We start from the raw sequence: 15,164 nt of genomic DNA on the forward strand, positions 1-15,164 counted from the left end.
CTGCTGATATGACACATAGTTTACTAAGTGAAAATCACGTTGGCTACATCTTTCCTCCAGCAACTTTAAAAGAAAAAAACCCAAAACAACCAGCAGTCTGCAGGCATCCCCTGCTTCGAATTACTACATGCCATGCTCTAACTTGCTTTTCTGATCTCCCCTCAGAATTCTGGGTACTGCTGCTGGACTTGTCATCACATTGTCATCATGTTGTGGTGTGCAGGCTACTGTGGGCTTCTCTCTATGTATGGCTTCTTTCCTCCCTTCTTCTTTCCTCCCTTCTTCTTTCCTTCCTTCTTCTTTCCTTCCTTCTTCTTTCCTTCCTTCTTTCTTTCCTTCCTTCTTCTTTCCTTCCTTCCTTCTTCTTTCCCTCCTTCCTTCTTCTTTCCTTCCTTCCTTCTTCTTTCTTTCCTTCCTTCCTTCTTCTTTCTTTCCTTCCTTCCTTCTTCTTTCTTTCCTTCCTTCCTTCTTCTTTCCTTCCTTCCTTCTTCTTTCCTTCCTTCCTTCCTTCTTCTTTCCTTCCTTCCTTCTTCTTTCCTTCCTTCCTTCTTCTTTCCTTCCTTCCTTCTTCTTTCCTTCCTTCCTTCCTTCTTCTTTCCTTCCTTCCTTCTTCCCTTCTTCTTTCCTTCCTTCCTTCTTCTTTCCTTCCTTCCTTCTATCTTTCCTCCCCCCCCCCCCCCCCCCCTTTTTAATCTTGAATAGGTAGAAATAAGCCTTACAAACCCTATGTTCTTCAGCATGTAGCTGCCACGTGTTGCAAGGTTGGGAGGGGGACATGTTTTATTTGTTAAGGTTGGATGCTTTTCTCTGTTCATTGACCTATGAACATAGGGGAAAGTTATATTTTCAAAACAAGAAAAGCATGAATGCCTATGACCTTTGTTAGAAAACATATTCCTAGCAGTGGATTTATCCAAGATAAAAAAAGTTCTACCCTTGGTGAGGAGCTCATTGCCAGTGAAACTGATGGGAGCAGTCCCTAGCAAGAATGAAGAATTTGGGCAAGGGGGAAAGCAAACAGAAAGAACATCATCATTGTCTCTCTGAAAGGGCAGAAAGCCTGGGAAGCATCTGAAAATGTCTTGCTGTGGTATGTGCAGTTTGGGGGGGAGGAAAATGGAGCAAAATAAATGTAGTTTCTTGGATTTAAAGGTGAATCAAAAGGAATTGGCTTCTGCTCGGACAAGGCAGCCAGAGAGGCCACAGTAACAGATCCACGTGATAAACCAAGAGGCAACTGCAGAGCTCCCCAGACAACTTGCCTGAAGTGCCTGCCAAGGAGGCAGATGCTACTGCTGGAAGAATATCTTCCACAGTTGGGCATCTGGGTTCAGTGCTTTCCACGTAAGGGAGAGGGATGGTAGCGTCAGCCTGGTCCCTGTCTTCCCATTTAATTATTTCAACATCCATTTTGTACTTTTGTAAATGACATGTATTATCCTGCCTTTGTGCAGCAAAACAAGCAGCAGGCAGAGGGGGGTTTTGCCTGTGATCTGTCCCTTTGCAGGGGTGTCTACATGGATGTGTAAAGCTTGGCTGCCCTGTGCTCCAGCCTGGTCAGATGTGAGACAGCCCGGGTCTGGGAGTCGCAGAGCTGCCTTGCAGTGGCACGGAGCTCAACCTAATAAGCAGAGCAGGCTGAGATTCATTAATTTAACATTAATAAGCACAGCTTATTAGCTCAGGCACAGTGCTGTATAATGCAGGCACACGGCTTCTGGAGCAGAGCTGCGTCCGCCCTCGCCAGCACGGACCCAGCCAAGGGTGTTCCTCTCCCCTACTGCATTTTGCATTAGGGAGGAAAGAGTATTTTGTGGTCGCCAGAGAAGCTTCTGTGCAAACAAAACCCCTCCAGGTTTTTTTTTGTTTAGATTGCTGCTTTATTCTGGGTCTTTAAGTGATTTCGGATTCTCGTGCCTCGGTTTCCCAGTGGGTGTGCGATAGCTACCTCAATGCTGCTGCTGTGAAAGCTGGTTAGGTACTGCTCATAAAATACTTAACAAGGTGAAATGCTCCTTTTGCCTCACTTGAATTATATTTCTGTGAGCAAATGGCTGGATACAAACGATGATTTATCAGATAGGGATTGGTTGTGTTCAGCTCACATTTGTTTCTGCATGATTTGATGCCTTGTGCATGTCCATTTTATCTGGTACCTGTGATTAGCTTCCTCTGTTTAGGAGTAGGTAAGAAAGAGTGAAGTCCTGGGGAGCAGGGGTGCTGTCCTCAAATGTATGGGACAGCAGTATAGAGGCTATGCAAAGCAAGAAAATATTTCTTGAACCTGTTCTAGCACAGAAGGTTGGGGTTTTTTCTGTGGCCCTTTATTTGTGAAGATGTCTCTTCAGGCTGGGTTATTCTTTCACTTGTAAAATAGATGTGTTTGATTTACTCATCTGCAGGAAGAAGAATGAATAACCTAATAGTAATTGTGCTCAATAATTTTCAATGAGTCCTTATAAAACAATTTCTTATGGTAATAGACTGACAAGGGCTATGTGGTATGTCTGTTCAGCCCCACATTTTGTCTCTTCTGCATGTTAGTAGAATACATTTCCTGCAAAGATGAACGGGAGACATTGGTAGGTTGGGGTTTTTTTCCACAATCAAATGTAAAAAAAACCCAAAAACAAAATAAAAAACCCAACCCACCTTTAAAAAAAAATAAATGAAGGGCCAGGTATTGCAACTCCAAGCTTTGCTTTTAATCCCCCTCCTGTGGGTTTCACATGCTGAACTGTGGCTTTTTGTAACATCACAGGGCTTGGTTTAAGAAAGATATATGGCACTGGTGTTAATCCCTGCTGCCAGACCTTTCGTGCAGACTCTCTCATCAGCTGCTTTGTCTGGGTTTCTGAAGAAGGACCCTTCTGAAGTGCATCTCAATTGTTATTCCTGCTTGATCCAGACCTGCTCCTGCAGACTGGGTTGCCACAGAGTGAAACCACAGTGCAGCCTCACTGCTGTCAGTGATTTAGGGAAAGTGTAGCCTTCTGCACAAAGGTTGGTTTCTCCTGCTGAGCTCCTGTGTGTCAGAGACACTTGCTCTCACGTGCTGTACAGAAGTCCCATAGCCTAGTTCTGCCTGTTCTCCACAGCCCTGTTCTCCTATTTGTCTGATAGAGAAGAAACAATGGGATAAGAGTGGAATGCCTCAGAAACAGCATAACAGATCTTTAGCTTCCCCCCATCAGAAAACTCTTGAAGTTCAGTTCAGTGTTGGTCAAAAACATCCATAGCCACCAGCAAATCCAGATCCTGCAGTAATATGCCTCAACCCAAAGTAGTTTAATACTTTTCCCAACTAATCAGAAGCTTTTATATTTTGAGCACTGATACAGGGTGTGCAGAGAGGTGGTAGAAGCCCCATCGCTGGAAAGATTCAAGGTCAAGTTGGGTATGGCTCTGAGGGACCTGGTCTAGCTAAAGATAGCCCTGCTGGCTGCAGGGAGGTGGGACCTCATGACCTTTAAAGATCCTTTCTAACTCCCATAATGCTCAGCCTCTCCAATCACAGAATAGATCTGGTTGGAAAAGACCTCCAAGGTCATCCATTCTAACCTTCAGCCAAGCACTGAAGGGTCAATACTAAACCACATGCCAAAGCACCGGGTCACAGGCTGTTTAAACACTTCCAGGGAGGGTGATTCCAGCACTGCCCTGGTCAGAGAGTTCCCATGTTTGAGGACCCTTTCAGTGAAGAAGTATTTCTTAACATCCAGCCTGAACCTCCTCTAGCTCATCTTGTAACTAATTCCTCTAGTCCCATTGCTTGTTGTCAAGAAGAAGAGGCTGCCTCTGTCTATCTCCAACCTCCCTCCAGGTAGCCGGAGAGAGTGATAAGGCCTCCCCTCAGCCTCCTTTTCTCCAGCCTGAACAACCACAGCTCCCTCAGATACTCCTCACAGTATGTGCTCCAGACTCTTCACCAGCCTCATTGCCCTTCTAATAACTCACCCCCCACATTCCTTCTACCTTCCATAATTCTGTGCCACCATATTGTCCCCATCTCTACCTCTCTCTATGCCTTCTGCAATGACACTTAGGTAGTGCTATGTCTAAGAGTTGCAGTCAATCCCAGCATTGTGTACACCTGCATTATGAAGTAGTGATATTTTATTGTCCCTCTTTTAGCATGGGGGGGGGGGGGGGGGTGTTTGCTTGTTTGTTTATTTACCCTTTTATTTTCTTTTCTCCAAACCCTACCATCCTTGGACCAGCTTTACCAGTTATTCTACACATCCACAGCAGGAAACAATTGCTGTCCCAAACAGATTATGCTCTAAAAAGCCAAGGCTGACAAAGGAAGTATTATCATCATTTTGTAAACAAGGAAACAAGGCACAGAGAGATTAAGTGATTTACCCAAGGTCACCCAGAACATTCGGTGAAAACCAAGAGCTGAACCCAAGTCTCCTGAGTCTCAATCAAGTGATTTAGCTAGAAGATCAAAGACCCATTGTCTGCACCTCATACCTCTCCCCCAAGACATGGTAACAAAACTTTTGTCAGGTTAGGATCAATGCCACATGTGGTGCAGTCAGTTTTGTGTGTGGCATATCTGTGCTGACAGCACTTCTTGCACTCAGGTTCTTCCCAGGAAGTTATTCCCCTTATTATTCTTGCATTGGCAGTAATAAATTATCACCTTTCTCTAGAGAGGGAGAGGATGTGCACACACATCAGATGAGTACAGAGAAAACTGTTTCTCTGCAAGGCCAAACTCAAGTCATTTATGGACTGTTGAAAATCCCTCCATACTTAATGAAATGGGGACATTCCCACAAGTTTATGGACTTTATTTTCCAGTTTCAGCTGGAAGATAAAAAACAAGAGAAAGGATCTACATCTCTTATATGTATATGCCAGGAGAATGCAGCAGGAATGATCAGTATAAAGGCATCATTCATTAGAAGCTCAGAGCAGCCTTTTATTTGGAGTCTTTATTACTCACTCACTGGGGTCATTATTTCACTCATGGGATGAAATACTCCTCTGTGCACAGGGCATCCTTGAGGCCCTAGATCCTACTTAGTTTCTGCAATTTTAAGGGTATTTTGATTGAGAAGTAATTCTACAAAATGGCAGAGGCTTCCAACAGCAGGACAGGCATGAAGGGAGGAAGGAACAGGATCCTGCCCTTCATGTCCTCCTACCTCAAGATCTGCCACTTCTGCTCAGCCATTCTGCAAATCAAAGAGCTGCAGGTTGGGTTCCAAGTGAACATCTGATTTGTTAATACCATGTAACACAAGCAAAAAAGCACAAGGTGAACATGAGAGCCTAGGTGACTTTGTGGGCTGGTATCTCTTGCAAATGGATCTCAATGAGTCTGGAAACAGAAGGATGATAAGGTGGAGCCTCACAGTGTAATTTTGCTTCCTCTGTGATATCTCAGTGAGAACAAAGCTGCCCTTCCAAACCTTCCCTCAGAGTTTCTTAGTCTCGGTCTGTGTTGTCACAAGCTTCCTCATAAGGCACAAGTGCTCATAGTATATTTATTTGGGTGAGGTTATTTCTATTATGCGACTCAGTAAAGGGGTTTGGAATGGCAGGCATCTTGGTGGTGAACACTGGTGATGATAAAGCCTCTTGTTAGAAAAAGTCAAACCAAACTGGGCAACTTCAACACTAGAATGTGTTGTATTTTCCTAGTGCAGTGTACCTGCAGCATAACAACCCTCATGTGTCTGCTTGCATGGAAGAAAACAGAGCTGCTCTTTTCCTGTAGAGGACAAATTTGTGCTTTTGCTCAGACATACTGATTTCTTGAGCAGCTCTAGGATATACATAGATACCATAAACCATCCTTAGTTTTGCCAAAGAGCATAATTATCTTTGGTATTTTGGATGAGATCTCCAAGAGGATTTGGACACCAATTTGTTTTAAAATCACCAATCTGTTAAGTAGCAGAGCTCTACTTACTTCTTTAGATGCTCAAAAAGCATTTTCATTGTGTCATAGTTGGGTCTGGGGAGTTTTTTTACCAGGCTTCTTATGGATTTGATGCGGGTGCTGTGGTCCTGGATTTCTGAGGGAGGGAGAAAAAAAGAGAACATAACCACGTGAGTGACATAGGAAGAAGTTACCTTACCCAGTAAAGTAGCTGGTACCTTTACAAGAAAAGCTGTCATTAATAGATGGTTAAAAATAGAATATATCATACCTTCTGTCACCTTCATAGAGAGCAAAAGTGATTTATAAGGATTAAAAATTCACTGTTAAGCTTAAGGAAGCATTTTCTGGTTCACTGAATTCGATTCTTGTGCTTTTCATTTGTTAGACTATCATCCTAAGATAAAACACCTCTAAGTAGCAAAGAACCCTGGTCAGGCATTGGAACAGGCTGCCTAAGGAGGTGGTGGAGTCCCCATCCCTGGAGGTGTTCAAGAAATGTGTGGACATGGCACTTGGGGACATTGTTTAATGGCCACGGTGGTGTTAGGTCAGTGGTTGGATTTGATCCTAGAGGTTTCTTCCAACCAAAACAACTCTTTGATTCTCTGATTCTGTGATTAAAAGTGGAATTGCACTTTGGAATTACATTTATCCAATTACATTTATCTAACTATGTCTTCTATGATGGTTGCACTTCCTGGGTAGTCATAGAATCATAGAATGGTCTGGGCTTTGGAAGGGACTTCCAAAGGTCATCCTGTCCAACCTCCCCACAGGCAGCAGGGACACCCCCAACTAGATCAGGCTGCCCAGGGCTTTGCTGAGCCTCACCTTGAATATCTCCAGGGAAGGGGCCTCAACCACCTCCCTGGGCAACCTGTTCCAGTGTTCCACCACCCTCATAGTGAAGAATTTGCTAGTTCTTGTTGTCCTTTCTTTTGTCATCATAGTTGAGTCAGCTCTATTTATGAATACAGAACTAACCAGGCTGGAAAAGAACTTTGAGATCATTGAGTCCAACCTATCACCCAACACCATCTAATCAACTAAGCCATGGCACTAAGTGCCTCATCCAGGCAACACTTCCAGCGATGGTGACTCCACCACCTCCCTGGGCAGCACATTCCAATGGCCAGTCTCTCTTGCTGGGAAGAATTTCTTCCTAACATCCAGCCTGAACCTTGCCTGGCACAACCTGAGTCTGTCTTCTCTCTCTGTTCTTATCTTACCTTTGAAAATATAACATGATTTACTGTTCTTCTAACTTGTGTTTTCTCATGATGAAGGAACTATTCAACTCCAGTTATTTCTAATACCTGTAACACCTCACAACTCTCATCTCTGTAGGGAAAATAACTAACTAAATGAATGTATTTCCAACTTATGATTAGTAATAAAGAATGCAGTGCTAAGCATTTCAGTCTCTCCTCCGAGGTGCTAAGGACACTGCTATCCTTTTTGTTAAGATATACCTTCCTGTTTTGGCATGATTCAGAGTTCCACGGGCAAGGTTTGACTGATATTTTCACTGATTTGGGTAAGATGTTGTAACTAAAGCAAAGTTGTGTACAACTGTGCTTTCATTCAGGAACAGATTAGATAAGGTGCCGGTAGGTCTGACGTAGGGAAAACATCTTGCATGCTACATGCCCCAGATAACCTGAGAATACTTTTCTGATCTTATCATCTATGATTTAATTATCACTTAGCATTCTTCGTATATGTTCCTTTTTAATATTCATATTACCCTAGCACCCCGAGATCTCGCAGCAGGATTGAATCCCAGTTGCAGTAGGTGCTGCATAAGCACTCGTGGTGATTTGTGCCTTGTCTCAAAGGTTTCACCACAAAAAATAATTATATATATACAGAAAAAAAAAGAAGTTTCAAGTGTAAAATCCATGGAACTGAATGTAAAAACTCAATTTGCTGGGAAAATATTCCTTCCTCAGCATGTATTCCTAATTCCTGATGAGATGAATACTTCATCCACACAGACATATATGTACGTTATTTATCATTTGATCGTGTTAAAGAGCTCAAAGTAGTCAATGCCTAGGCAGTGTTTTCCAGTTAAAACCCCTCAAACTTTCATGTGGATTTATCCTATGCTATTAACAAAGGTGTTAATGAAGTTACACATCAAATGGATTCACTTTCTGTGTACTTCACCCTTGTTCTGGTTTGACTGGTACAGAGCTTTAACTTCTGAACAGCACAAACTCCCCCAGTCTTGCAGCCCAGTCATCCCTTGATGGTTTGGGGTGGGTTTTTTTGCCACAAGCCATTAATGATGTTTATTTTTTTCCTATAGATGATCTGTTTCTTTTTGCCCCATGGATGATCTGTGCAGTGGAAATTCTCCTGAATCTACACATGAAAATGAGACAAAATTTGCAGAAGTAAGTTTGTGATAAGAAGGGGGAACAAATTCTGTGGGTTTCTGACTTGTGCTTCTTGGTGTGCCTACATGCTCTAACCTTACTAGGTAAGTTAGTTTTTAGATTGGCTGCACTGCCACTTCTCAAATAAAACTCAACTAATTTATTTTTAATTAATTGTTTTAATTGAATGGATTGAGGGGAACTAAAGGACTGAGGTAGAGAAAGACTCAGTGGGAGGAAAGTCTCACTGCTTGTCTGTTGCAGAATATTTGCAAGGAGATATCAGACAGCAAAACTCCATCTTGCCCTCTTGAAGGAAGTGTCTCTGCTCTGTGTTGATTAACACAGATACCAGGTTGGAAACCACCTTCCTTATAGAAACAGTGCCATTTACAGAGGTTGTGCTCCCCTGTGACCTGTGAGGAGTATTTGTAAAAGAAAGAAACTGAAATGTAGTATTCATTTAGAGGAAACTATTTATTGAGTGAATGGCGAGAGCAGAGAGCTTTGGTTTAGGGCTTACTGTACTAAAGTCATAGAATCATAGAATTGGTAAGGTTGGAAAAGACCTCAGAGATCATCAAGTCCAACCTATTACCTAATACCTAACACCTCCTGACAACTAAACCATGGCTCCAAGTGCCACATCCAAGCTTTTTTTGAACACCTCCAGGGACGGTGACTCCACCACCTCCCTGGGTAGCACATTCCAATGGCCAATCACACTCTGGGAAGAACTTTCTCTTCACCATAGGTACTGATAGACAGGAGAAGAGATTTTTAGGCAGACACTAAAGTACAAAACCCACTAAAAGTGGTGTATTTGTAAAAGAAATATAAACTAAAATGTAGTATTCGTTTACAGGATGATGTGTGTTGAATGAATGGCAAGAGTAGAAAGCTTGTAGAAAGCCTTTGTTTAGGGCTTACTGTACCAAAGTTATCAGTGTTGATACACAGGAGGAGAAGAGGCTTTTAGGTAGACACTAAAGCATGAAACCCACTGAAATTTGCATGCAGTTATTTTGTGAATGAGTTTGTTAATTGTTGGTCTCTTGTAAAAGAAGGGAGGAAGAAAAAAAGATAAAAAAAGACAGGCAACATGTGGCAACTTTAGTCAGCATTTCTGAACTGGGAATGATAAACACCTCTGCCTGGCTCTGGCATTTATCAGTACTGAGATATTATTACCACATAGAGTCACAGCATGGTTACTGTTATCATCAAAAAAAAAAAGAGCTAGCTAATCTTAATGGTTTGTAAAGCCGTTACCTGCACTGGTCTGACATTTATCATGATCATTTTACCACATGAGTCCTACATTGCAAAGGTATTTTATCTGGAAGGGACATCACTATGAATTATTATTTGCAGCTAGGTAGAAAATTGTATGTTGTAGATACCTTTTCTCATTATAAATCACAGTCACATTTCACCATTTCCCACACAAAGCTGCTGAGCCCAGGCTTTTTGCCATAACACTTAGTCTCGCTCCCTTTTATAGTTCCATGGAAATATTGGGTACCCTTTCATTAAAAATGGTTGATATTGGTGCTTTTATTTTATTTTATTATTGTATTTTTTCTTTCCAAAGCGCTCTCTGCACGCTTGATTTTTCTCTAGTAGAAAAGAATTTGTTTTTTTCCACTTGAGAAGCTGAAGAGGATAAACTGTTCATTTTTTTTATTGAAGCTTACTCTCGCTTCAGTTTCTGTGGCTGGGCTTGTCTTTACTCTTGACCTTGTTGATGGAATATTTAACAGATCAGATGCAAGATCTTATGTTTCATTTGCAATAGCTATCTATTTGCTTTATTTCTGTAGAGCCTTGAGTTCCACTTTCCTAGAAATTTTCCCCTTTCAGAGTCCTAAATGTAGAAAGATTTTATTTTGTTTTAATTTTTTTTTTGAGATATTTTTCTCTTTATTGTGCTCAGAGGGAGGAAACTCTAATGTAATTCTCAATTCATTCTTAAGTCATTCTTAAATCATTCTTAAATTGTTGCAGAAGTAGCTATGGAGAAGGAAAAATAATTCCTAAATTCTTCTATAAATAACAATGGCGAAGGAAAAGTAGTTCTTAAATTCTTGCAGAAATAAATAGCTATGGAGAAGGTAAAATAGTTCTTAAATTCTACTATAAATAGCTATGGAGAAGGTAAAATAATTCTTAAATTCTATAAATAGCTATGGAGAAGGTAAAATAGTTCTTCAATTCTTCTATAAATAGCTATGGAGAAGCTGTCCCCCCTCCTTGCTCTGTATTAGGGAGCAAAGGAAGGCAAACACCCTGAGCAGCTGTTGCATTGTCCAGATAAGTCTAGAAAAAAAGAAATAGAACAATTGTGATGAAGTGAAATATTAATTGTTTTATTTTCTTTGCCATTTAACTGGGGAGAATCCAGGGAAACGCTTCCCATTTGGGCAGGTTAGGGTCTCTTTTCCTTGTGAAGATTTCTGCAGCAAGAGACTCATCCCAGCCACCTATATGAAATAAAGAATGAAGAGGACAGCTAATCCCATTTGCATTTTCTGGGGCAGGTGATAATTTTGGCAGATGAAGACACTCAGAAGTGAATCATAGATGGTTTTTCCCATGGTATATTTTCCTACAGCATATATTTAGAATTTGGGTTCCTGTCTTTAAAACTCAGGCTGGCTCCCTTTCAGCAGAGCAGAACTGGAGAGGTGCTCTCTTGTTTATATCTGAATGAAGAACGCATCGGTGAAAAATAAACCCCACTATAATATTCTATAAGCTCTTTTGTAAATGAGCTTTGGCTAAACGTTTTTGAGCAGAGAAGAAACCATGAGGTGCCTGTAACATTAACAGTGGCTGGGTAAAAATGAATGAAGAGAGTAACCTTTAGTGCCCGTGTCCATAAAGAATACTTAAGGCAAATCCACAGTGAATCTTTCTTTTAATCATTAATTTTAAATGGACAGAGATGTTTACAACAAGCCACTTTGTTTCAGAACAGGAAGTCCAAGGGTTTATCTCCAATAACTCACGTTTGCTAGGGAGGGATGGATGTCTCTAACCTGACATGCATTCATTATTTTGTAAGGTACTGGAGTCTGACCCGTGACCCTCCTCAGACCTGCTGCATTATTCATGTCTGACTTACTTTGTCTACTTTTGCTATAGCACCCATTTCCCTTTACCAGGCATTTCAGTGGCTTGTGCATGCTTAATGTTAAATGGCATTTATGGCTCACGTCAATTCCTAATTTTATCACGAGCCATGGTTTCTTTTTTATGCTCTCAAGCCTCACAGCTGAACTGCTGAAAAAAAAACCCCAACAACAACAACAAAACCCTTCACAACTCCGTGATTTATGATTTTGCATAAAATACCAAACTATTGATCTGCCACCTGATCTATGTTTGGTTTTTTTTAGGCGTGGTATTCTCTGATTTATTTTCTTACATGGCTCTTCTCACCTTGTTTTGGGGTTTTGGATGAGATCTCTGCTGTGGTTAAAACGTCATACACTGTTGCTACAGCAAAATCTGGCTGCCAAGAGTTTCTCCAACAATTTGTGAGTGAATCAGCTGCTGAGAGAAAGACAGGTCTTGTCTGGGGCTTTTATATTTTTTTTATGAATTTTTTTCCCTTTTTCTTTTTTTTTTTTTCCTCCTTTTTTTTTTTTTTTAATCAGAACTGAGTGGTTTAGGTGGATTTTTGAGTGCTAATGAAATTGTGAGACTTATGGCGCTGGCTACAGCCAGCCGTAGTGTGGGCAGACGCTCTGCGAGCTTCCCCACTGTGCTGCTGTGCAAGCATCCCTGCTGTTATGTTTGCTATAGTTTTAATGTCTGTGAAAAATTCCTGATGCAACTAAATTATGTTCTGCCCTCTTGTTTGTATAAATAAACACCCGACTTAGCCAATTCATCTTGCTCTTGCCCATTTTAGAAGCCTGCCCTGTCGCACAATGCTTAACCCTGGTCCTTGATAGCTTTGGTGTTATCAGGCAATGAAAACTTGCTTAAAACAGAGTGCTCTGCTGGCTTGGTTTTTATTTTCAGAGGCATCAACTGCCCAAAGCTCTGCTTTTATTTGGTAAGGCTGCATATTCTGGAAGTCATGCTGGCTAAAATAGACAGATTTTTTAACATATAAATACATAGATAAGTTGTTCACATCTCTTTTAATGTCAGGATATTTTGATATTACTGTGGGCAACATAAAAGCCCCAATTTTAATCACTTGCAAGTACACTCTGGCAATCGTTTGTGTGCAGATAGATGGTGAAATATTTTCTTGGTTTTAAGGGGAAAAAAATTAATCTATAAGAAATGTTCAAACTAACTAATGCTTGCTATAAGGAAAATAACCAATTTGTGATCCCAATTGATTTTAGTTGGTTTTGTTTTGTTTTAATTCATGCCTCAGAAATAGATGTTGTAAAAGAAAATGAGAATTGTGTAGAGCAATCTCTGTATGGGCAATTGATGAATTTGTCCTATGTGATATAAAGGAGTGGAGCTGTTTACAATGAATATTCATACAACTTTTGCCAGCTCTTAGCAAGACCTAGGAGAAGGAGTTTGCAGCTCGGTCCCATTTGACAAAAATCTGTGTGGAATTAATGGGAAAACCCAGCACTCACAAAAGTTAAACTTTAATGTATCAAACTCCAGGTGCCGGAGTTTGAGGGAAATAACCAATAATAGTCATTTTTAACATATTTGATGGGACTGATTATGCAATGTGCAACTCTAAATGGCTTATAGCACATTGTAGCATGGTTCCATCCCATTGGCTACAGTAGGGTGCAGGCAGATGGATGACAGTGACAAGGAGAGAAGTGCTTTTGCTTAGCCGTGCGTTAAGATGCCATCCAGAAGCTCTGTGCACTGCAGACACTTCATTAGGATGCCAGGATAATGGTAAACTACCACTCAGAGTGACACCCCATTTCCTGCTTACTGAGCTCTCCAACCTCGGCAGATGTCAACAATCTCACAGTGCTACAGAGCAGACCTAACTTTCCAGGCACTTTGACTCCAATTTTTTTCCCTTAACAGTGCCATACATTACATGCAATATGTAACAGCAAGTACCAAACAGAAAACAAAATTTGCTGCCCTAATTAGAACAAAGCAGCATCTGACTTAGGTACTGCATGCCCAGCCTACATACAACCAGCTAGGCAGCAGCAAAGAGGAATAATCTTTGTCAGTTAATTTGGGGTGGGGGTGTTAATTAGACTTAGGACTTTGATCGCTAATGGCTGGTCTGATCCCGACTGAAACGGTTGTGGGTTCTCTGCGAACTTCCACCGAGTGTCATCAAAAACCAGCCAGGCTTTTCTTCCTTTTTATTTTTTTTTTTTGCTGGTATTTCAGCCAGCCTTGTGTGGGGTTTTGTGCAGAGAAAGAGCAGACTTGAGCATCTGGACGGTGTGATATTTTTCTCTGCAAATGCACAACTCGAGGCCGCAACGCACCTCCCCAACAGCAGTTAAAGCCAGCAGAGAGGCTGCGCCGCGATGCTTGACCTGCCCTCCTTTCCGGGGAAACACAAATAGTTGCTCACACTTGCAAAGGATCCCTCTTCAGATACAGCAGCAGTATTTCAATTACATTTCCAACTTGATATAATTTCTTGTAGCTAGCAGGGTGTGATGATGTATGGTTGGGTTTTTTTTGAATGTGAGAGTCATGTTTATTCTATACATAAGGTTTGGGTTCTTTCCCCCCCCTCCTTCTTTGGCCAAAGAGGTGACTGAGGAGCAGTGCTCTGCCCTACCACAGTGGTGGCCCATCAGCAGTACTTATTTTTGTCCTGTGAAGTGGTAGAAGCGTCACTGCCAACTCCTGCAGTCCCTGCTCCCTTCTCTTTCACAGCCCTCTCTTGTCCTGTGCCACAGATGGGCTTCCATCAACACCTCTCTGGTCCTCACCTATGTTCTCCAAACTGCCACGCTGGTCGCAGACCAGGAGATTTAGGCCACAGGAGACCTGAGGCACGGTGGAAGGATGCATGGTCATGGGGTAGCAAAACAATGTCTTAGATGTCACCTTACATGAAAATTAGGGTGCTGAAGAGGAACTCTCCCAGGACAATCATAAAGTCAGGGGTCACATCTTGTCACATGTATTTAGCTCTTGTTTGTTTTCCTCAGGCAAAACTCCCTCCCAGGATCCCAAAAGCCCTCTGACTTCGGTCACTGAGAACGGAGCCCTCGGCACTGCTGTTAAGAGGTGGAATTGGGCCTCTCATCAGTATGCCAGGAGAGATCCCAGGGAAGAGTGAAAAAAAGATATGTTTTAGGTGATTAAGCTGTACATTTACATGCTTTAAAAGGGTCTTTTAAAGTATACTGGAAACACTAATTTTTTTGCATATTCATGCTGGTATTTTTGCTCTGCTCTGCCTAACCTTTACTATATTAACCTCCAGCAGAAGAAGGAAGCAAAGAAGTTCATTCCCCAGATGACCCCTATGAAGGGGTTAAAAGGATTCAATATTTTTAGTAAGCACAGAAAAGCAGACCCTTTTTTTTCTTCCCTTTTTTTTTGTTCTTTCTCCTAACATTTAAAAAAAAAAAAAAAAAAAAAGGGGGGGGAAGGAAAGAAAAAAAAGTAAACAGCATCTCCCCAAGGGAGATTTAGATTTGAAGACTGTTCATTATATCATTTGAATAAGACTAGACCTGGCCTTTTGACTTTGAACCACTACCAAATTTCAGGCTGTGAGGAAATTGTTCTACATTTCCTGACAAATTGAGTTAAGCAGACATTAAGTGGGCTTTAAGAAAACAAATGGCCATCTTTATCACAGGTGGACACTGATGGCTTAATGGGGCCTGGGCTGATTGTATCACTTCTAATGGCTTGACGGGAAGCATTAGGGTTTTTGCATAAAGAAC

General features: G+C 41.5%; 1 protein-coding gene across 4 annotated transcripts in view; it reads right to left on the reverse strand.

Annotated features, from left to right (window-relative positions):
- ARHGAP15 (Rho GTPase activating protein 15) overlaps positions 1–15,164 on the reverse strand; it is a 391,371-nt gene that overhangs the window by 24,018 nt on the left and 352,189 nt on the right. For all 4 annotated transcript variants that reach the window (XM_068158707.1, XM_068158705.1, XM_068158706.1 and 1 more), the window contains one exon: positions 5,927–6,032. In XM_068158707.1, the coding sequence (XP_068014808.1) occupies positions 5,927–6,032 (106 nt within the window). The remainder of the gene's footprint in view (positions 1–5,926; positions 6,033–15,164) is intronic.

This window comes from Melanerpes formicivorus, unplaced genomic scaffold (genome assembly GCF_026170545.1).
Source record: "Melanerpes formicivorus ecotype bairdi unplaced genomic scaffold, bMelFor1.0.p_v2 SCAF_41, whole genome shotgun sequence".
Taxonomy (NCBI): Eukaryota; Metazoa; Chordata; class Aves; order Piciformes; family Picidae; genus Melanerpes; species Melanerpes formicivorus.